Genomic DNA, 21,580 nt, shown 5'->3' on the forward strand with positions numbered 1-21,580 from the left:
CTTGTTTTATGTTTTAAATTTATTTATATAAACATCATGAATGAATAATTTCTCAATTGGACAGTTATAAAATAGACATGATAGGTGATGTGGTTATACTGCTGAGCTCAGATGAGCTGTAAAAGTTGACCGGACAACAACGCTCCCCGTTGTAACTTGGTTTTGTTCAGTGAGAAACACATTCACTCTTCCTCCTGGAACCTCCAGATGGCGAAGTCTCCATCATCACTGCAGGTGGCCAGCAGTCCCGCCTCCTTCGGGTTCCAGGCCACACAGTTGACATCCTGATCGTGAGCCTTGGTGACCTGAGCAGCCAGCGAGAACACCGGCTGGTCAGGATCAGCCGACTCATCCTCCTTGAAAACTCGCACTGCGTCGTCACCGCTGGCAGTTGCCAGGGCACCGGTCAGCCGACACCTGAACAGATTAAATTCTCAGTTTGATCTAACAGGATGACAAAATGTGTCAATACTAAGTAAAGCTGTGAAGTTGTACCCTCAAATCCCACATATACCTTGATATAACTGGATTCAGCCTATAGTAGAGAAATATATAAATATTGGTGCTAGATCAAAGGTTCTCAGGTTTTTCTCAGCCTAGGGTCCACTTCTAGACAGAACATATTCTGGGGACCCCAGTGTGTATGTGCTATAAAATAATTTGACACATTTTACACTTCTATGTATACAATTGAAAGAATAGCACAATAGAAATGTCTAAAAAAATATAACACATATTCAAATTATTTTAACCACGTCAGCACAGAATACCCATATGATTATTTGAATGCATCAATCTGGAAATCGATTACAGACACGGCCGACCCTCATTTGAGAACCACTGATCCTGAGGAAAGAGCAGACTGATCCACACTGAGGTTACCATCATGGCTGTGAGAACATTGAGATGGGTCTTACCAGGCAATGTCATACACTGTTCGTGCATGGTACCCGGACAGAGTGCAAATACATTTCCAAGACGAGTCTCCTGTTAGACAAAGCAGTGACGAAAAATAATCACACTTCTTATACTGACAAAAATGCATTACATGTAGGTTTGTATAAACTTGGACAATCTAATTACTAAGTTGACAGCAATGATTTTATTTATTAAAAAATGACATAAGCTCAGGAAATCTTGAGACTTAGATATTTTCTTTGAAGATTGTAAAAGTGGCCAAAAGATGCAATGTTGTCTAAATCAATTAAAGTATGTGACAGCAAACTATGCTCTTTGGACTGCTCAGTTTTTTTTTTCTACTGCCAACAACTCACCCTGTCCAGCTTCATTTGGAAACTCTTTCCAAATCTTGACAGTGCGGTCATCGCTGGAGGAAGCCAGTCTCTGTCCAGTCCCATCAAAAGCCAAACCCCACACTGTGGATGTGTGTCCCGTCAGGGTCGCCCGACACTCCCAGTCATCGTCTTCCTCCCTGTAAATGCAGATGTTGTTGTCGTAGCTGGCTGAAGCCAGGAGCTGTAAACGCACACAGTATATTCACATAGTAAAGCAATGGTGTGAGAAATTAAGAAATCCTTCATGTGCATACAGAGCAGAGAATCACCTACCTCCTGGGTCGGGTGCCACACAACGTGCTTGACATCTTGTGTGTGAGAGTTCACGACAGTAACGCACTCGTACTCGTCTTCTTCATCCACTGTGAAACCCAAATGAAAAGAAAACATTTGTATTACAAAACTGAGCTACAGCTCAATGATACATGAACTGACTTCCTTCTGTGAACTGGACTCCAGCCATGACTCTGAGGTGGTCACACAAACTGAAGCTTCCCACGAACCTTCCCAGACCCAGACGCTCTTGTCTCTGCTACATGTCGCCAGCAGGTTCCCTGAAGGAGCCCACGCCACACATTTCACCTCATTTTCATGTCCTTCCAACACAGTCAGACTCTGGGGGAAAAGGCGAGACTCAGGGTAAAATCTAAAAAAAGGTGCAGCATTGCACAAACATTGTGAAGATTTAAACGTCTCGTCTTACCTCAAAGTCATTGTCCTTCTTTTTCCAGATGCATGTGGTCGCATCGAAGCTGGCAGATGCCAGATAATTTCCACAGGGAGACCAGGCCACCTTCCTCACGGTGCGCTGGTGCCCATCCTGAAGCACAGTCTTACAAATCCAAGAGTCACCTGAAAAATGGAAGGTTGTCAGCCATCAGAGAAGTACATTGTTTTTACCTCCACAAAGTCAACGATGAAGTCGCACTTGTCTGTTTGTTTTTCAGCAGGATTGTTGAAAAAACTGAACAGATCTCCACACAACTTGGTGGAAGGATGGGACATGGGCCAAGAAAGATCCTATTACATTTTGTATCTGGACAGGAACTTTGTGAAATCAGATGTTTCTATGACATTTTCCCTGATTTTCCAGGGAATCATTTATGAATCTGGATGAAAAATCAGGCACATAAAGGGAACTGATATCTATGAGTGTGCACAATTTGGTGCAGCTTGACTGATTTAAGGGGACTGCTGGGCCTTGGGAGAGGTATGTTCTCTACTGAGTGCCGTTCTAGTTTTCATTTTATACTCATTGACTTAACCAAAACAGACATTGCTATCTGATTATTATATGTCAGGGATGGGGCTTTGTACAGGGATGGGAGGCTCCATTTTTTGGAGAAAATGTTTGTTCTGGTGTTGCCACTCTGATAGGTGTACTGCAGGCTGTGCTCTGTGAGCATCTTGGTCTGTATGAACACCTTAAAACCTTAAATAAAAAGATTTGATCACAAGAAATTGTTTCTCTGTTGAATTTCCAGATATCATATTGTATCAAGATATATGACTACGCACCCAACATGTGTCAATAACAACTCAGTTACTATTTTAACACAACCAAATATTGAGATGTGCTTTAAGGCGATATCTCTGATCTTTTAATCTTCTGTAGTGCTCTTTAAATGAAGTTATGATGATTATTATTAGTAGTAGTAATATTATTATAATTACAGGTTATTAGTAGTAGTAGTAATATTGTTATAATTACAGGTGAACCCATTAAATAAAACCCCTCTGTCTCCAGAGAACTAAGTCCCATTCAAGTAACTGTTTGTTTTACTCTCATGCCACTGACTGAGACTGACGGTGAAGAGGATTTTCTCTGGTTTGACAGGAAACCACCATCACTGTCTGTATTTGATCATCGCTGAGGGAACAACTGTCTACAGCTGCAGGAGGAACTGAAGCGAGGAGATCAGCCTCGTGTTTCTGTTTGAAGACAACACACCCCTTCACACTGTGCTGGGCTGTGAGGATGTTACCAGACCGTTATTCAGGCGATGTCCCCTCGTGCGGTGAACTCACCCTCTCGTCCCCATATCCGGATGGCCTTGTCCCCGCCACACGAGGCCAGCAGCGTCCCTGACGGGCTCCAGCTGACGAACCAGCAGCGGGAGTCCGGGTGTGCGCTCTGTCTGTGGAGCAGGGTCAGAGCCTGCTTCATGTCTGAGCCGCTTCCCCCGACACTTCCTGACGGTTCCTGAACGTCTGACAGATCCGGAAACAACAACAACAACAACCCGCGGGTGACAAGCTGCACAAACAAGCAGCGATAAACACGGTCCTCTAACTCCACACCCGGCCTGCTGCAGGTGCACTAATGGAGGCCAGTTTACACCAAAGTACCAAAGTTCACAAAACCATGGACATCACAAACACCGCCGCCATCTTTGATTATCAGGTGCTTCGCGCAAAGCATTGTGGGATTCGTTTCTCTCCGTGTTTTTTTTACTTTTTCATTCTTTTTGCTTTAATTTGAGAATATATATTAGAGAATATATCAAATAAAACACATCAACACGGAAACATGTCCACTTCAGGATTGTAAAAATAATCATTTTAACCGATGATTAATATCTTCCCCATAAAACGTTTGCTTCTTGTGTTGTAGGTCATTCTTATTTTACTGATTGATTGATTTATGTTTTTTGACATGCATGATTAATATTTATTATTTATATTTGTTTGTACCTTGTCCTTAGCATGCGACTTAACATGTTTATACCTGTACCCACCAGTTTACATCATAACCTCAACCTTTGTTTTTATGTGGCTCATAAAATTAAAATAATAATAATAATAATAATAAACAACTACTGCACAATTGCTTCGAAAGAAAACTAGCGTAAATAAATAAAAAATATAAAATAAGACAGCAGAGTATATTCACTTCCTTTGTTTTGAAGAGTTACCAGTAGGTGGCAGCACTGACTGCCACTCGTGTCTACGCTGCAGCTTATTGAAGCCGAGAAGAAGAATGGTGTGAACAAGGAAGTTGAGATATTTTTTACAGGAAGCTAGCGTAAGCTGCTTTTTGTTTTGTTTTGTCTTTGTTTTTCTGTAACAGATTGGTGGTTATTTTTCACCCTATCAGTTTGCTAAATTATTCAATATTCTTTAATTAGTTTAGTTTGCCTCTTTTAAGTTTATTTGTGTACGACGCGCGGCGACTTTTGACGTTAGCCGTGAGTTAGCTTCAGACGCTAACAACAGAGCGAACAGGCCTGAAGGCCATCTGTCCATTGTGTTCCCGTCAGTCAGATACTCGACCGGATTTTATCAAGAGGATAGTTGTTCGGTTTCGCCTCGTTCGGACACATTAGACACCGAAGTGACGGCCGCTGTCACCCGCCCGACGCCCTGGTGCCGTTAGCTCTGCTGGCTAACAGCTTGTATTGTTGTTGGTCAGTCGATTGACCTCATCGTCGTACAGGGAGCAGTTAGTGCAGCCACTTCACTGACAGTAAAGGGACTCACTGCCGCAGACCAGAAGGTGACTGGATGACCATGTATGCCCCGCCGGGTTCGACTGTTCCGGGAGGCCGGAGAAGGAGAGGGGGCACCTCCCTGCCCAAGCAGCCGGAGCGGAGCCTGGTGTCGGCTCTTCCCGGAGCTCTGTCCATCACCGCGCTGTGCACGGCTCTGGCGGAACCGGCCTGGCTCCGGGTTCATGGAGGCACCTGTCCCAGACAAGAGCTGGGGGTGGCAGATGTGCTGGGATACATTGACCCCAAGCTTCTGGACGGTGAGGACCAGCACGAGCTCGTTAGAACCTGCATTAGAGATTCATGCAATACTACTAATAATAATACCGTGCTGTCTCTGTGTCCCGCAGATTACTGTGTGAACCCGCAGACCATACTGCTGCTGAGGGTGATCGCTGCCTTCTGCTTCCTGGGCATCCTGTGCAGCCTGACCGCTTTCCTCCTGGATGTGTTCGGACCCAAACACCCTGCGCTGAAGATAACACGCAGATATGCATTTGCACATATTCTCACAGGTAGTAGTCTGTCAAACTGCAGTTCTTTTTCCAGGTGGTTTCTTTGTTTGGAGAAGAAGGTGTCATTTTGACGTGTTTTCTCCCCTCTGTCTCCTCAGTGTTGCAGTGTGCCACGGTGATTGGCTTCTGCTACTGGGCCTCGGAGCTCATCTTGTCACTACAGCAGCAGCACAAAAAGTACCACGGCTCCCTCATATACGTCACTTTCGCCATCAGTTTTTACCTGGTTGCGGGCGCAGGTGGAGCCTCTATCCTCGCGACAGCTGCCAACCTCTTGCGCCACTACCCCACAGAGGAGGAGGAGCAGGCTTTAGAGCTGCTCTCTGAGATGGAGGACAGCAGTGAAACATTTCCGGCTGATTATGACATTGCCAATCAGTTTCAGCCACCGCCTGCATACACGCCCTAATGCGGCAGGACTGGCCCCTCTAACATGCGCTTCTCTTTCAGCACGGCTTTTGGCTTGATGAGCAAACCCCGCTCCTTATCAAATGGGTATCTTTGCAAACAAGCCGGAACACGGTGTGTTGCACTGTTGGTGCAGAAGCGGTTTGACTGACAGTGCATGAAAGTTGTCTTTAGTGGTGGCAGAAATTTAGGAGATGATTCTTTCTTTAACCACTGAAGTTGTTCGTAAATTGCATGTAAATGGCTTTTAGGATTTGGTCCTTACATGTAAAGCAAACTTAACTGCAAGGAGGGCTCAACATGGCTCACCACAAGTAATTGATGAAACAGCCGCAGACCGATTAATGCCATTTATTGAAGCTCTTCTTTGGACATGGATGGAGCTCTTTTAAGCATTGTATTGATTTTATTTTTTAAGCTTGCCATATGTATGATTTTATTTTACTGATTCATCTAAAATGCAGAAAAACACAGAAGATTGTTTGAGACTTTTTTTCTTTTTTTTGTATAAAATATCAAATTGACTTTATTTATTATTTAGTCGTTTGTGCTGTGTCTTCTTTGCTTTCTTTTGCTTTGCAGACATCTTTCACTGGTTTAGTCTTATTTAATTACATCTGTACTTGAAATAACACAAGGAAGTTGTCCAGAATATAGACGGATCTTTGTGGTGTTTTAAAAAGGATTATGTGATGTGTCGTGTGTTTTAGAGCTAGCAGCCACAGAAGAAATGGAGAAACATTGTTTTTGTATGTTTCACAATCGGAGTGATTCGTAGGAAGAGAAATCTCCCCACATAATTTGGTCATTTCATGTTCCTTGTATTTGATTTTAAAAAAAAAGAACCCTTATTTGTACTTTGTGATTTCCATATGTGACCGTTTCATATGTGTTTGCTCTGCATGTGTGCAGATTTTCAACCTCCTGTCGGAACAGCTCATCGTGAGGTGCCCGCTGAGGCTTAAAATTGTGATTGACGTGGTGATTCTAGGTGGTTGTATATTGTTCTGTTTGCACCATTTTCTCCATTTTGCCCCTCAGACCCGTCACTATACTTTCATCACCAGTGTGTAAATATTGATCGTTTATACATAAAAAGTGGTCATAATAAAGTAAATGCCAAATTTTGTCTCACGTTTGTCATCTGTAACTTGACCCTGAAACTTTGGATTTTCTTCTGCCATGTGTAGCCTATAGTGTGGAGGTGTAGTTTTGATTTCACAGTATATTGACTTTGACATTTCCGTCTGACCAGGGTATTTCTGGGTTCACTGTCTAGACGTCGTAGACGCAACTTAGCATTACAGTGAGTAAGAGCCTTACAACCTAATGGACTTTACAGGGCATGCAGTATGCCTTGCATTGTATATAGATGAGATGTATAGTTGGAAGCAATATCAAAAACTCACAAATGCAGTGTTGCATAAAAGCCATTATCATTATTACATGATTATTAGAGCATTACATACAAATTAAAACTATATTCTTACAGGCATTTTGCATTAAATTCTTTAGTCTCCATTCAGGTACAATTCCAAGAGTTAAATTCTAAAGGGGTCAAGATATTTCACGAGTTACAGCACTACATGTGGAGCAATACTCTCCCAAAGCCGAAGGGTCACTCTGCTACCAATTTACTTAAGCTAATCAAGTGAATAAACAAGGTATTAATAGGGAAGGGTGTTCGGGAGGGAAAAGGTCAGTGTCGTGTCTCTTCTCAGAAGATAGAGCTTACGTGGTAACGTCACTCGGCCGCGCTCTGGTGGTATATATACAGACTGCTACAGCAAGATCAATATTACAACCATTAAACCAGGCTCAGTGGTTAACTGTGAATTCTTGTATTCCTCCGGAAACAGTGAGACTGAAGAGAAATCATGCTGGCCACCAGGACTTTGCTGTCAAAACAAACGCTGGCTGTTATTTCACGACAGCCTGCCTGCTTTGTTCACCACGGTGACCAAGGCAACTGGGGAAATACTAACGTGGCAGTGGTAAGTGAGAGAAGTAGAAGTATCAGTGTGGGCATCATTGTGCTTTGTGAGTCACATTTGGTTTGTGAATCACGATGTATTCCAGGTTTTCTCAGGATGTGGCTGGTGGGATGGGACTGATGTCCACGAGGGAGTGTAGTAAGTATATGACCCAGGACAGGAATGTTGCATTTAACTTGTCATGGTGCAGAGATGGTTAATTCACAACTCTCGTCTTCAGCACCATGTACCACCTCAGCCGCAACGGGGCTCGCTTCCAGATGTTTGCTCCAAATCAGCAGCAGATGCATGTGATCGACCACATGAAAAAGCAGCCGGCCGCTGGTGAGAACCGGTAAGCTTGTTAGGAGACACTCTCAAAAGGATCAGGCTCATCGAAGGGTCCACTGACTTAATTAACTCTGTATGTTACTCACCTGACATGACTAATTACACAAGGTAGTATTTATGATTATTTCTGCCCTTTACATAGGAACATGATGATGGAGGCGGCCCGCTTCAGTCATGGTCAGGGCATGATGCAAATGCAGGACCTGTCCAAGCTGGACGTGAACAGCTTTGATGCTATCATCTTCCCTGGGGGTCAAGGCATCATCAAGAACCTGTGAGGCATCATTAAATATGTAGTGTCAGACATAGAGGTAAAGTGCAAACTAGCACAATGGAGCACTAATATTAAATCCTCTTCTCGGCTCTTTAGATCCTCTTTTACGAAGGACGGCAAAGACTGCAAGCTGCATAATGATGTGGAGAGGGTGCTGAAAGATTTCCACCGTTTACGCAAGCCCATTGGGTATGTATCATCTGATCACTATTCAGTCAACCGGTGCTGAAGGATCAATGCTGTAGAGCTCCACTTCTGACCAACAGGGAGAAAGAAGTTCGCAGTTTAATGTCAAACATGAGGCGAATTTGCAGGCTCTCATTGATTAGTGCCGGACGTTAAATCAGATTACATTAGATTACATTGGACTAGATGAACGTGAGATTTAACCAATCCCTGTAATGGAATTGGGACACTGGAGCTGTAGAAAGGGAAAAAGTAAGACGTGGAAAACTGAGATTTTTAAGATGAACAGAATTTTCTTTATCTATGTCTATATTTATATTGTTTGATAAAACTGCTGCAGACGTGGATATGAAAATACTACATTTTAGTTTAACGTGGTCAGTGCAGTGTTTCTTAGAAACCAAGTTTAACAGTCTCACATATTCCCCCCCTAAAAACTATTATGTCAATAGTCATGACATATACATCACCGGAATTTGCATTTGCATTTGAAATTATCAAAACTATATAGAACATTTACAAAATGTTCAGGAAAATAGACAAAAAGGGCAAATCTGAAAATGAAAAGTCTGTGCTAAATAGCTGAAATATTGTCAGGGAAGAAATTCAAATTGGAGCTTTTCTTTTCTTCAACTTACATCAGAAAGTTTGTGCGTTTTTGAACTGTGTGAAACATATATTTCTCCTGTAAGATGATGGAGCATGTGAGAGATCATGTGGTTGAAGTCTGTGTCTCTCACTGTTCCCAGCAGACACAAGAGGAAGAGCGGGTGCAGAAAAACTAGTGTTAGCGTCAGGAACCTGAATGTAGTGAGACCAGGCAAACTAATCCACAGGGTGAGAGCCGGACATATTGACACTGAGGAAACTCAGTTTCTACCAGTGTGATCTGGTGGAAAGTGAACGATCCTTCATCCACTATATTGGTACGTGGGACTGATGAGGGTCACAGGGTCCTGTGAGGTGACAGCCGGGGCTCAGGTGCATGGCAAGTCTAACATGTAGGTGATGCAGGATTATACAGGAATTAGAGAGTGGAGTTTGAGGCTGAGGAGGAGGAAGAGGATGAGACGGCTGTCACCATGACAACACATGGTTATTTGACCGTGACCCAGCCATCATTTAAAGGATAAAACCCCAGTAATCCCTCCCCATTACCTTTAATGCCTTTAAAGAGTTGGAGCAGTTGAAATAATTTGATTAAGATGTAGAAAATGCAATGAAAAAATTATTGAGAAAAATGACAGTAATGAAAGGCTGAGAGAAGATGTGCTAAGTGGGTGCAGCTGTTTAATGTAGGATTCAGAATGATTATGGCTGGGATTTATGCACGACACCTTCCACTGTGGTTTTCTGTCAGCGCTGTAAATTATATTCTGAAACTAATGTTTCAAAACAAAACAAGCGTTGTATGAATTTACGATAAAAGAATTAAAGGATAAATTAATAGATAATGAATTGGTCCCTAACATCTGCTGGTGGTTGGCCACTTATCGAATTAATGCGGAAAACATTCATATTTCGAGATATTTAATGTTAATATAATATTAATATATAATCCATCTGAAAATAAGCGAGCTTGCACATGAGCTATGACCAGCTTATCAAATTAAACTGCTGCTGGTTTCCAATCATCGAGATTGCTTTGATTCATCTTCATGGAGTTGGAGGAGCCAACATTTAGCTTAGATTTGATGAGCTGCCTTTTCAACATCACTGTGGTTTGTTTGCTCAGTGTTGGCAAAACTACACAAAATGTTTCCTAATTTAAGGTTAACGCTCAGAGTACCTGTCATGATTGTAATCATTGGAAATTGTTGACAACAAACTGCCTCATATGCATCTTTTTCTCAGTGATAGTAGTTAAACATGTTCACACTAAGAAGACTTGACTTGTTCCCATGGATTTATGCTTGGAGAGCTTTTCTTTTTCAGGAATTGAATCTCTCCTTTTTGATACCTGCAATGCAATTATTCTCACACCCTGATTAGACCTGCCTCTTGATCTCGACTTGATCACAGCCTTAACTCACCGTCCACTCCTGTTTCCAGACTGGCCAGCATGGCCCCTGTGCTGGCCTGCCGGGTGCTGCCCAGCATCGAGGTGACCCTGGGCTATGAGCGGGATGAAAACACCCGCTGGGGGAACTGGCCTCACACAAACATGGTGCAGGCTGTAAAGAGCATGGGTGCACGCCACAATGTCCGTGAGCCATATATATCCTTTCAAAAGTCTCAGTTTAACATATGTATTAGTTAACAGCCTCTACACAGATCTGTGTTCATTTTGTTATTATGCCTGTTGTGAAGTAACTCCTGCTTTGACCTTAACCCTTTGTTCTACGAAGCCCATGTGGATGAGAAGAACAAAGTGGTCAGCACCCCGTCCTTCATGTGGGAAACAGAGTATCACTATCACTATATATTTGATGGGATTGGAAATATGGTCAAACATGTCATGCGTATGTCGACCAAGTGAGCTGTGACGACGAGCCCGAGAAATCAATAGAAGAAGTCGGTGTTGATGTACAACATACATGACTGTACTGTGATGACTTCTTACCTGCAACAATAAAAATGCTTTAGTTAACGAGCAAATGTGTTGTTGTGTTTAATTGATGGTGTTATAGTAAAACATGCTATGTATAGTGCGTAGGCCAAATGAGTCCAGATAATATTAATAATAGTAATACAGTAAACACAATGTGCCAACCAATGTGAAGTGACTGTGATTGAAATAAACCAGCCTGTGAACCAACCAGGCACTTTGACCCACATCCACTGTTGTACTTACATATGGGATTGGACAGGGGTCACATGATCATATGGTTGGAATGACGTTAAAATCAGTGGACGTTATCAAGTTCATTGTCACATGTTGCGAAAAATAAACACTATTTCTGTATGTTACATTAAGAATAAAGCAATTTATTCATTACAAACTTATCAAAATGACAAACAACCAGGTGGCAAGATATAAAAATTTGCAGTTTGTATAAAACGTCATCAGAAATGCATACTCACTCCACAGGAATATTCTCATCTGGGTTATAAATTAATCTGAAACAAACGTTGAATCTTTCCTAAATACAGCAACAAAGATATTCTTTACACCTCTGTGCGTCAGGCGACATATAAAAACAGCTTTTGTCTTTTTGCAGTAGAAAAACAAATGGTTAATGGGCACAAATTTTATAACAGACTTGTAATTCAAATACAGAATCAGAAGTCGAAATATTCACAGTGCTGCCGTCACATCACTGATGTGAATTGTAAACATTTTTGCATATCGTAACTCACCTCAGTAAATACACAGAAATACTTATCACGTGAGCAAAAATTCATTTCAAACATTTTAAATCCTCTAATCAGTTTTGTCTGACAAGCTCGTCAGCTCAACCCTTTCAGGGTCAATCATCCAGTGTACGTACGACGTTAATAAAAATAAGGCAAAAATCTTTTCCCCCTGTGTTTTTTTCCTATTTGACCGCAGGGTAAAAGTTTGACAGAATCAAGTGGAGTAAAGTTACATGTTTTCATCTGATGAAATGAAGAAGAGGAACAGCAGGGAGCATTCACATTAAGGTACATATAAACATTTGTACATTATGAACAAATTTGGGCTATGTTAGGTGATTTGGTGAATTAGGTCTTGACAGTTGAACATTACTGTAGTAAGTCAGGTATCAAGTAAGTATGAACGATTTCAGGGAACCAACAGGTCATGTCAAATAAACAAGCTCTTCTTTTAAATATAGAAAATAAATGTTTGGGGGTATTAAAGGGAGCATGCACTGATAAAAGCATTTGTAGTACACTTATCAGTTACCTAATAATGTGATCTTTAAGTACTATTAGTTAAGTACTTGTCATACACAGAGGAGGATGGTGGTGAGAATGCTGTGAGCACAGGCAACATTTTCTACCTCAAACAGATCATCAACACGAACCTACGTAATTGTCATTAGCATCATTTTATTATTAAAGGGAGGTCTTTGATGCGACTGACATTAAGATGAAATTCAGCCCTCACTATGAAGCACGCTGCTGCTTTTATAAAGCAGGGCTTCCTCAACTCTCAACAGGAAAACTGTCTTCGTAAAGTGTGAACATTTCATTCCTCAGGGGGGCGCTGTGTGCCTGATTGTCATGGTATAAAAGCAAACTCCCCCAAACAAACATGCTTCTCAGAAAAATAAATAATCCCTTCCTGGCTTCATTTTGTGGAACAAACATGTCATTGGATATAAACTGAGGCGCTGCAGTCCATCACATTTGATGCAATACAGAATATATAATGTCTGACATAACAGTGAACAACAACTATAGACAACGAATGTTCTTTCACATGAGAAAGCTCCAGCGAGGTGTGAATATCCAGGGCCTCAGTGCTGTCGTCTGTTCATTAAACTGCTATTTACGATCTGAGTTAGATGTATCTGTGAAGACAAAGGCAGAGAGCGACGCAGCGTTAAAACCAATGCACCCTTAAAAACGGGTTTAAACAGTTTTAACTATAAAGTGATCAGCTCACATTTTGACAGGTACAAATTCACTGCACATAGATGATACAACAGCAGGCAAGAAAAGGATGCAGGCAGGCGAGCAGTGACAGGTGGAAAAATATGGAAAGAGGTGAGAGGGCAGGCAGAGTAACGGACCAGGTCAAACTGCTAGAGCAGTGCGGAGTTGGAGTCAGAGTCTGAATCGTAGCCAGTGGTGAGACAGGGCTCACGGGAACAGACGGATTCCTGAGCCCGCCTGTACTCTTGGTACTCCTGGCGGAGAGCGTTGAAGCGCGCCTCGCTTAGGGAGCGGCTGAGCCGGCAGCGAGGTGGGTTGGAAACTGGCGGGCTGAGTGAGGGAGGTGGGCCTGGGGAAGGCATCGGGAAGAGGAAAATGCATGGATGGGCACGTCATGGGAAAAGCTCACAAATAATCACAGCACGAAGGCACAGGAGGAACACATGCATCATCAAGCGTTACACTCACCATGACACATGCAACATCAAAAACATCACACAAAAAATAAATAAATGATCACCTTTCTGTTGCTGGTCCTGGACGCCGCCTGCTTGATCATATCTGAGCTCGCCCTTTCCTCTCCGTGAGCTCATTTGTGACTGATCAAACCTCATGGCGTCCAGGACCTCCGAGTCCACGCAGGCATCAGCAGAGTCCCATTCATAACTTTCATCTACTGATGTGTTCCTTCTAATGAGATAGACAAAATAAAGAGGTCAGAAAACAGTCATGACAAAGGAGAAACAAAAACCACTGAACCGATGTTAATTTGGAAACACAAATGAATCCCTCTGCCAAGGAGACACTCCAGTGTGGTGGTTGTTATTGTCCAGGTGTGGTGGCGACGTTTCACCTTTTCGCTCTCCTCTGTGGCAGATCCATCTCAGCTCTGTGCCGCTCACCCTCCTCCGTCGTCTCGGGGGAGCTGAGCAGTGTGGGAGTGATGGACAGGGAATGTTGGAAGAGACCAGCGCTGCCTCTGCCACTGCTCTGACTGGCATAACTGGCCCTCCCGCCCTCCCTGATCTCAGCCTCCCCTCCCCTAGCCATCATCCTATCTGGCTGTCTGTAACTCTCTCCCTCCCTGGGCGGGAGGGGGGCATAATAAGGGGAGGGCCAGCTGATGCCTCTGGGCAGGTAGGACCTTGGAGGGCCCCTCCTGGGGTCCATAGGTCTCATGCTTTCCCCTCTGGAGCCTGGCCAGTGTTGGTACTGGGGCACAGGAATGGAGGACGGCATGGGGACATATTTAGGCTGGGAAGACCTCAGAGTCTCTTGGTAAGAAGGAGACCACCTGGAGGACTCGAGGAAAACAGTGGCTTGCCGTCTTGGATCGGAGGGTTCCAGCATTGGGGAGATTGAGGTGTTTCTAGGTGGGTACATAGCAGGAGTGAGGTAGGAGGGACTAGCTAATGGTCTTTGTGTGTGATGAGGCCTCTCTAAGCTCCCTATGCTGGGCCGTCTGAGCGGGACATACTCCCTCCATGAGGGGCCAGGCCTGGGAAGGTAAGATGGACTGCGGCCCAAACTGTGGGACTTCACCCTCACCTCTGGGTTTGGGAACTCGTCCCAGTAACACCTCTCGGAAATATATGTCCTTGGGCTCTCAAAATGCTCCCACCTCTGTGAGCCTAAACTGATGGATTTCTTTAGGAAAGGACGAGGCGGTCCCATGCCTGAGAGCGTCCTACACGGGCCAACACTTAAAGATTTCCTAAGAAATGGCACAGGGGCTTGATTTATCCGGGACGCAATGTTATTAGTCCTGCTGCCCTGAGGAGCATGTCTTTGGGATTGCTCTGGTAAAGACTCACTACTGTCTATAAAACCCCAGGAATGTTTTGACACTAAATCTGCCATGCCTTTTGCCGCACTGAGCAAGGTGTGAGCTGCCCTGGATCCAGGTCTGGATTCAGGTCTGTCTGTGCTTTTATTCGCAGCCCGAATTTGTGTTTTCTCATCATAGAGCTGTTTGCTTGTTTTCTCTGGACCATGTGATGAAGGTCTCATCTCATCAGGAAATCTCACTCTGTGTGAAGAATCTCTAGTTTCAACATGGAGCGAGCGTTTATAGCCTTGTTTTCTACAAGCATCAATGCCGGGCTCTGCACCCCCACCAGACTGAGTTCGTTCAAGGCAAACCTTTTGGTTTGAGCTCATTTCTTGGATTTCTTTAACATGAACCTCCCAGTTTTTAGGAACTACGTCAGGCTTTGTCAACAGAGATGTTTCTGCTTTTAATGCTGAACTTTGTCCAGCAGTGTCTGTCGATCCAGCTTCTTCCACAGGCTCATCCACGCTCATTTCGATGAAACCTGGGAGGCTCAGGTACTCGAGAATTGCACTTGTCTGCAGTGGGGGCACTTTGGGCGACGGGGCAGCAGGTTTGACATTGAAGGACTCTGACATTCTAGGCACAGAAATTTGGGACTGATCGCTCTCTACCTCTTCTACGAGGCTTAGTGTGGAAAGAGGGCTGGGACTATCAGAGAAAAGACATTTGTCACTCCTCCTGGAGCGTGTTCGGACACCCTCTCTTTCTAACTCCGAATAAAACCCAGAGCTCAACCGGCCACGAGTCTCTCTGTCTTTGGCCTTTGCCCCTACGTCCTGGTGTTCATAGGGTAATGTAGAATAACTCGAGGGACTGGAATCCCTTTTGGCTGTGTAGTCTCTAGTTCTGTCGGGCTGATTATATTGTGGTGAAGCTGAACTTTGCGGCCTCTCACTGTCGCCTATGGGACCTCTGGCAGCAGAATCCCAGGGCTGATTGCCTGCATAAGCATATGAATGCCTGAACCCTGAGGAGAAACCCCCCGCCTGCGTCCTTTCTTGTAAGCCCTGCTCAGTCATGGACTTTCTGCATATAACCAGCTCTCTCCGAGGACTCAGTGACCGGGCTCCGGTTGGTGTTTCTAAACACAAAACGTTTTTTGAGGCGACATCAGGAGAGAGCATGGGGAGGGAGGTGTTCTGGGTGACCGGGGAGGATGAGGAATCAACGATTTCCCTACATGTGCGAGGATGCTGTGACATGGGCGACGTGGTCTCTCGGGGGCTCTGTGCAGGAACGAGGTTGGTAACAGAGGTTACAGGACTGATGTCCCACTGTATGCGAGATGTAGGGAGCCGGTCCATGGGACTGCTGCTGTTCCCGAAGTAACACGCCTTCCGATAGTCAGATACCCGACTTGTCTGGCCCGAGGGCCTGTGTTTCTGTCTGATACTAACATCTTGTGGCTTCCATACTGGCTCTTCCTCTGCATCCCTCTCCGTTGTCTGTCGCTCTTCTCTTCCCCGGCTACTGCTTCTCTGATCGGCTGTATAGCTCTCTAGCTCCCTCTCCATTTTCTCTCTCTCCTTTGCCAGTTGCACACACTTATTAATGTTATCCCTCTCCAGCCCACTGTCTAGCTGTGAGACCAGGGTGCTGTTATTAGTCAGCTGACTTTCCATTGGCTGGTAGCCTGAATGGTGAGGTCTATCTTGATCTCTATCCAGGAGCTTTGTTCTATTGCCCAAACCAGAGAACAGATCTTCGTGGCCAGGCATGCGATGTCTCCTGAGAGAATCGCTGGGTTTTTTCTCGCTGCTGTCTGAATAGAAGCTGGCTCTTTCAAGTAGAGCCTCTGAGCCTTGTTCATCGTCCGAATAAAAGCAACCCTGACGGGAGAAGTTTCTGGCCATGGCCCGTACTCTGCCAGGTGAAGAAGGAGGTCTGTTGAGCTCTGAGACGTCCACAGTGAAAGGAGGATCCTTCCTCTCCTCCTTCTCTGAGATCAGTATGCTTGACTTTGGTGAGTCCCTGAATGACATCCGGTTGCTCCCTGAGCCACTTGCCCCACCATTCATTTGCAGGACATCCTTCTTCAAGTTTTTATGATTTAAATGACTGGAACCCTCTAGCAGTGGTTGGATAATGAAGCGTCCGTCTGGCCCCCTGGAAATAGACTCCAAAGCAGTTGGTGAGGGAGCCTGAGACCCCAAGTGACTCTCAAAAAGTGTGTAATGAGGTGGTGGAGACGGTGTGGAGAGGAGTTGTTTCCGCTGGTCATGATATTCCCCACGGCTGCCTTTATCGAAGGAGGAACGGTCAGACTGTGAAGACGAGGTAGGGAAGAAGGGAATTGGTGGACACAGCTTCAGCTTCAGGACACTGTCTGGGCTGCGAGGAGGCGAGCGAGCTCTGAGAAAGACGAACACAAGAAAAGAACTTAATACAACTTTATAGTACTGTGGATTATCACAAAAAACAATTCAAGTTCCAATTTGTAACGCATTTATACCACACTACGCATAGTAGAGATTGTAATGACAATTTTCAGTCAAAATGTAATCAACAACATGACACCTACAATAACAATTCATTACATTACATACAACATTCAAGCTTAAATATTTATAAACAGAGCTGCAAATACAGTGAGTAATAGTGAGAAAATCACATTTTCAATGAGGTAACAAAAATGTTGAAAATATACAGGTGTATTTAAGAGAAGACTTACTCTAGAGATGAGTTCTTCCGGAAGGAAGATGGCAGATCTAAGAACAGGTGAGGAAAAGATACAAATTTGCACAGTTGAAATTATCAAATCAATATGTATTTAATAAAAACAATTTCCTTTTTCTGGACACCAATACAAACAGTTACATATCTTTTTGCATTGTTCTGATGTTTTACCTTTTCTTCTCTTCCTGTGACGCTGCCGTCTTCTCTGACTCATAAAGCACGCTGTCACCAAGGAGAGGATGATGGCCACAAACAGGAAGCACACTCCTCCTAACACACCAGCCAACAGGGGCTCAGGGATGACCTCCAAGAAACTGGGGCGCAGAGGGTAAATCTCCATTCCTGTAAATAGACCAGAGTCAATAATGATACTCGAATTAGCACCTCACTGCTTTGCGCCTCTGCCAACCAGTCAGGTTGCAGTTTACATGCATGTCTGTCCAGACTTATAATATAGAGAATTATATCATTATAGTATAGAGAATTTAATGAAACGTTGTTTAGGGTTTTATGTAATTATTAGCACTAGATTAATAGAGTTATGGCCAAAAATGTGTTTAAAAAATATTCCCTCCACACATTCCTTAAATTTTCCTGTTCACAATAATTGGACAGACATGAAGACACGGTGACCTTGACCGTTCACCAAAATCTAATCAGTTTATCCTTGAGTTCAATAGAGTGCTTGTAACATAATTTTACAAATTCCCTCTTGGTGCTCCTGACAATCAGACAAACAAACATGTCTATGTAGAAATATGGCTGAAAACATATTCTCTCCAGCCATATCTGTTGCCAGCTAATGTTAAAAATATCCAATAATAAACAGTATGTATGTCAAAACTGATGTTGACTCCACATGCATATAATGCTCGTGGTTATTCTTACAAAGCCACTTACCTATGGTGGATACATTGACAGCCTCACTGGGTTCACTGAGTAATTTGTTGCTGCAAGACATCAGCCTCAAATCATAACTAGAGTCCTGAGGAGAAAGAAATATGAGAGGTTTAATTTAACTCCTCAGAATGAAAGTACGGACTAGCGTTGAACCTTTTCATTATTAATCATAACATTAGTTTGATATAAAGGTTTCAGCACTAGAGCTGTTTCATTTGCATTCAACCAGGCTTTGAAAGCAGGAAACACAGAGGGGACACTGATCGATCTTTGGAAAGTACAGATTCAAAGTAAGATGAGAACATATTATTACCCGTATCAGTCCTTGTACAAGTAGTTCGCTCTGATTGGCACTGATGTTGTTGCTGAGGATGACCCAGCGGCCCTGATCCCTACGGACCTGTAGCACATAGCCTGTCAGTGGAGAGGATGGAGCCTCTGGAGGCGACCACTCGAGGAGGACGCCTCGTTCAGTGCAGTTGGCTGACAGGAACGTGGGAGGATCCAGGATTATGCTGACAGCCGTAGGAGGTTCTGTGGGCACAGCTGATAAGAAGACCTGATATAAGTTCATACTGATATAAAAAAACAAAAGAGTATCATTTAGAGCAAAGGAAACTGAGGGTGTAACACATGTACTTGCACAAACCTTGTGTTCGCACAGAAACAATTTCGCTAAAAGGTCCAGAGCCAAGTTTATTTTGAGGTAGAACACTGAACTGATAGCTGGTGCCAGCAAGTAGTCCGGTTACCAGAAGGTAATTTTTGGATGTGGGAACAGGCAAAGAAGCCCATTCATGTTTCCCCCTGGATGCCTGCTTCACCCTGAAAGAAATTTAAAAATAGACTGAATCAAGACCGAAACTATAAATAACAATGAATAAATAAAAAATACAATACTACAAAATAAAAGCATATTATATGTCACTGACCACACTGTGAACTTTTGGGTGTATCCTCCATCAAAGCCAGGCACCCAGGATACGTTGGCCTGGTTCATCTCCGTGGTTACAGATACAGAGAATACAAGATGAGGGCTGGTGCCTGAGGAACAGAAAAAACATGTTTGTAAGTTTGAACTGTTGACAATGCACATGAATACCTTCAGGTTAAGGGTCATAAATCAACAAAAAAGTTGTAGAACTTAGGTCAGACCACTCACCCAGCACCATGACCACAGTGCCTGCACTGACAGTCGCTACGCGGTTAGTGACCAGGCACTCCCAGCCCCCCTGGTGATCTTTACTGAGGGGCTGCAGCAGGAGGGAGCCATTGGCCAACACACTGAATGGAGATCGAGGGGTTGGGCCAATCTATCAGGAAAGACCACCGCAAGTTAAATAATGAATAAGTAAGATGTTTCTCTGGAGGACACTAGAGTTGGAAATCTCCTCCTGTACCTTGCTCCATGTTATGTTTGGAGTGGGGTCTCCATTGGCGTCACAAGGGATGATCAACTCTCTGCCCACCTCCTGGACATACTCAGGTTGAGGAGGCAGTCGAAGCGATGGGGGGTCCTGAAGGAGGGAGGGGGCCTTGTTATATCTGTGCACTGATACTTCTTGTCAACCTAAGACAGAGACAAGAAGTCGAGCCTTACCTTTAGAATGACTTGTGTGGGTTCAGACTGGCCCATGGTGCCATAACTGTTATAGGCAGTGCAGGCATACATGCCAACAGCATTATCATTGGCTGTTGCTATGAAAACGGAGCCCTCTGCGTTTACCATCCAACCTGGGAACTGGAGGAAAAAAGAAGGAAAAGATACACACAGTGACTCCAAGACATCCAGGCATTTCCCCTCTGGGATGGTTTTATTTCTACGGCACATAACTCACGTTGTCAAGATTTAAATAGTTTCCATCTTTGGTCCAGTTGACATACAGCACAGGTGGATCAGCCTGGACAGGACAGACAATGACCCCCTCCATGCCCGCAGGTAAGTATGTTTCCCGGGACATTCGGCCAACACGTGCAGGGTCTAGGGTAACGGAAGAAATGTTAATCACAAGATGTAAATAAAAATATTTTATTTCGGGGCATGCTTGGAAATGCTCCCACCTAAGTAACCTCAACTTGCAGGGTTAAAGAAAATTGGTGTGTAATAGATTTAACCCTTACGTTTCACTTTCAGATGTGCAGAAGCAGAGGGTGGGGTCAGTATCCCATTAGTTGGGGTACAGGTGTAGTTGCCAGCATCTTCTGGGATGAGATTAGGAATGAGAAGAGTTCCATCCACCAAAATCTTCACTCTGGATTTAAGGGACCTAAAGTCAAAAGAGGGAATATCTATTGTTAAAAATGTATCATCAGAGCTTTACTTTGGTAGATGTCACCTTAATCTGAACGGCAAGATCCTTATCTCGGGGGTTACAATGTGCTCATCACCACACGATTTAATAGTCTTATAAATAATCTAATTAGAATTGATTGCATTAGCAGCATGCTTTGGAAATACATCTACTTATTCCATTGTGCCTGGCACAAGTTTAGCAGCACCAAGTCAGAAGATCTCCCTTTAAAAACAGCTCTTTGTGTTCCATTGAAGTAAATGTGTCTCACTATGTTTTACATCAGACAGAAGAACGATGTGTGAAATATCTTCTGCTCATGATACCGATATCTTAAACTTGGACTCACTCAATATGGTAAACGTTCTGTCCGTGTTTCAACCACTCATAGGTGAGATTGGAAGGGTAGGCATCAGCCTGGCACTGCAGAACTCCATCCTGGGACATGTTGAGAGTGGTGTCCTCTGGGGAGATGATGATGATTGGAGGACCTTTTTGGTAAAGGAAAAAAAAAAAAAAACACGGATGTAAATAGCATTCCTGTGTATAGAGATATAGTCAGTAATGACCAAGATGAGTAGAAATATAATTGTTGAGTCTTGTTTTAAATTGCAAGGCAGGTAATAGACTGTAGGTGGCAGTATAGACTGAGTAATCACAATTATTTTAACTGTAGCGGGATCAGAAAGCCTTAAAGCAGACAGAGATGAGAAGACGGGTTCATCTATCTGAAATAACTTGTTCCTGGAAAATATGTGTGTTTGATGTTATTTTCAAAAACCCAGGAGCTGTGTCTTGTTACCTGAACATCACAGTACATGTTTAAACATGAAATAACCCATGATTCTTTCTCTCCCCGATGATT

The 21,580-nt window shown here is 43.7% G+C and overlaps 4 protein-coding genes across 5 annotated transcripts in view; 2 read left to right on the forward strand and 2 right to left on the reverse strand.

The window, feature by feature from the left end:
• Window position 1: 1 nt before the first annotated feature.
• Window positions 2–3,717, reverse strand: ciao1 (cytosolic iron-sulfur assembly component 1). The gene is made up of 7 exons (XM_035166450.2): window positions 3,324–3,717; window positions 1,999–2,147; window positions 1,799–1,910; window positions 1,569–1,657; window positions 1,275–1,476; window positions 918–987; window positions 2–417 (listed from the first exon to the last, which is right to left on the reverse strand). Exons 1-7 carry the CDS (start codon window positions 3,460–3,462, stop codon window positions 183–185), a joined length of 996 nt encoding a protein of 331 aa, XP_035022341.1. The 5' UTR covers window positions 3,463–3,717; the 3' UTR covers window positions 2–182.
• Window positions 3,718–4,247: 530 nt separating this feature from the next.
• Window positions 4,248–6,830, forward strand: tmem127 (transmembrane protein 127). Its single transcript, XM_035166451.2, has 3 exons — window positions 4,248–5,043; window positions 5,134–5,298; window positions 5,397–6,830. Exons 1-3 carry the CDS (start codon window positions 4,800–4,802, stop codon window positions 5,705–5,707), a joined length of 720 nt encoding a protein of 239 aa, XP_035022342.1. The 5' UTR covers window positions 4,248–4,799; the 3' UTR covers window positions 5,708–6,830.
• A 643-nt stretch (window positions 6,831–7,473) lies between these two features.
• On the forward strand, window positions 7,474–11,084 carry gatd3l (glutamine amidotransferase class 1 domain containing 3, like). Its single transcript, XM_035166257.2, has 7 exons — window positions 7,474–7,700; window positions 7,786–7,838; window positions 7,921–8,034; window positions 8,173–8,304; window positions 8,401–8,493; window positions 10,543–10,708; window positions 10,835–11,084. Exons 1-7 carry the CDS (start codon window positions 7,584–7,586, stop codon window positions 10,967–10,969), a joined length of 810 nt encoding a protein of 269 aa, XP_035022148.1. The 5' UTR covers window positions 7,474–7,583; the 3' UTR covers window positions 10,970–11,084.
• Window positions 11,085–11,397: 313 nt separating this feature from the next.
• Window positions 11,398–21,580, reverse strand: part of igsf9b (immunoglobulin superfamily, member 9b) — a 28,653-nt gene continuing 18,470 nt past the window's right edge. The window contains exons 7-22 of one of the 2 annotated variants that reach the window (XM_035166950.2): window positions 21,065–21,206; window positions 20,546–20,691; window positions 20,263–20,405; window positions 20,025–20,165; window positions 19,825–19,941; window positions 19,587–19,737; window positions 19,357–19,468; window positions 19,074–19,249; window positions 18,738–18,970; window positions 18,425–18,509; window positions 17,696–17,866; window positions 17,520–17,556; window positions 13,868–17,200; window positions 13,535–13,704; window positions 13,152–13,363; window positions 11,398–12,929 (exon numbers count right to left, since the gene is read on the reverse strand). In XM_035166950.2, the coding sequence (XP_035022841.2) occupies window positions 13,164–13,363; window positions 13,535–13,704; window positions 13,868–17,200; window positions 17,520–17,556; window positions 17,696–17,866; window positions 18,425–18,509; window positions 18,738–18,970; window positions 19,074–19,249; window positions 19,357–19,468; window positions 19,587–19,737; window positions 19,825–19,941; window positions 20,025–20,165; window positions 20,263–20,405; window positions 20,546–20,691; window positions 21,065–21,206 (5,357 nt within the window). In that variant the 3' untranslated portion in view covers window positions 11,398–12,929; window positions 13,152–13,163. The remainder of the gene's footprint in view (window positions 12,930–13,151; window positions 13,364–13,534; window positions 13,705–13,867; window positions 17,201–17,519; window positions 17,557–17,695; window positions 17,867–18,424; window positions 18,510–18,737; window positions 18,971–19,073; window positions 19,250–19,356; window positions 19,469–19,586; window positions 19,738–19,824; window positions 19,942–20,024; window positions 20,166–20,262; window positions 20,406–20,545; window positions 20,692–21,064; window positions 21,207–21,580) is intronic. The other variant, XM_035166952.2, reaches the window with a different exon arrangement.

This window comes from Hippoglossus stenolepis, chromosome 9 (genome assembly GCF_022539355.2).
Source record: "Hippoglossus stenolepis isolate QCI-W04-F060 chromosome 9, HSTE1.2, whole genome shotgun sequence".
Classification (NCBI taxonomy): Eukaryota; Metazoa; Chordata; class Actinopteri; order Pleuronectiformes; family Pleuronectidae; genus Hippoglossus; species Hippoglossus stenolepis.

What these genes read in the sequence shown, in the direction of transcription:
- gatd3l (XM_035166257.2), top strand. Translation starts at nt 7,584, where the DNA reads ATGCTGGCCACCAGGACTTTGCTGTCAAAACAAACGCTGGCTGTTATT. An exon ending in GATGTCCACGAGGGAGTGTA is followed by an intron (nt 7,839 to 7,920) that starts GTAAGTATATGA and finishes TCTCGTCTTCAG; the next exon opens with CACCATGTACCACCTCAGCC. An exon ending in CAAGGCATCATCAAGAACCT is followed by an intron (nt 8,305 to 8,400) that starts GTGAGGCATCAT and finishes TCGGCTCTTTAG; the next exon opens with ATCCTCTTTTACGAAGGACG.
- tmem127 (XM_035166451.2), top strand. Translation starts at nt 4,800, where the DNA reads ATGACCATGTATGCCCCGCCGGGTTCGACTGTTCCGGGAGGCCGGAGA. An exon ending in TGACCCCAAGCTTCTGGACG is followed by an intron (nt 5,044 to 5,133) that starts GTGAGGACCAGC and finishes TGTGTCCCGCAG; the next exon opens with ATTACTGTGTGAACCCGCAG. An exon ending in ATTTGCACATATTCTCACAG is followed by an intron (nt 5,299 to 5,396) that starts GTAGTAGTCTGT and finishes CTGTCTCCTCAG; the next exon opens with TGTTGCAGTGTGCCACGGTG.
- ciao1 (XM_035166450.2), bottom strand. Translation starts at nt 3,462, where the DNA reads ATGAAGCAGGCTCTGACCCTGCTCCACAGACAGAGCGCACACCCGGAC. An exon ending in TCCAAATGAAGCTGGACAGG is followed by an intron (nt 988 to 1,274) that starts GTGAGTTGTTGG and finishes TTTGTCTAACAG; the next exon opens with GAGACTCGTCTTGGAAATGT. An exon ending in ACAGTGTATGACATTGCCTG is followed by an intron (nt 418 to 917) that starts GTAAGACCCATC and finishes TAATCTGTTCAG; the next exon opens with GTGTCGGCTGACCGGTGCCC.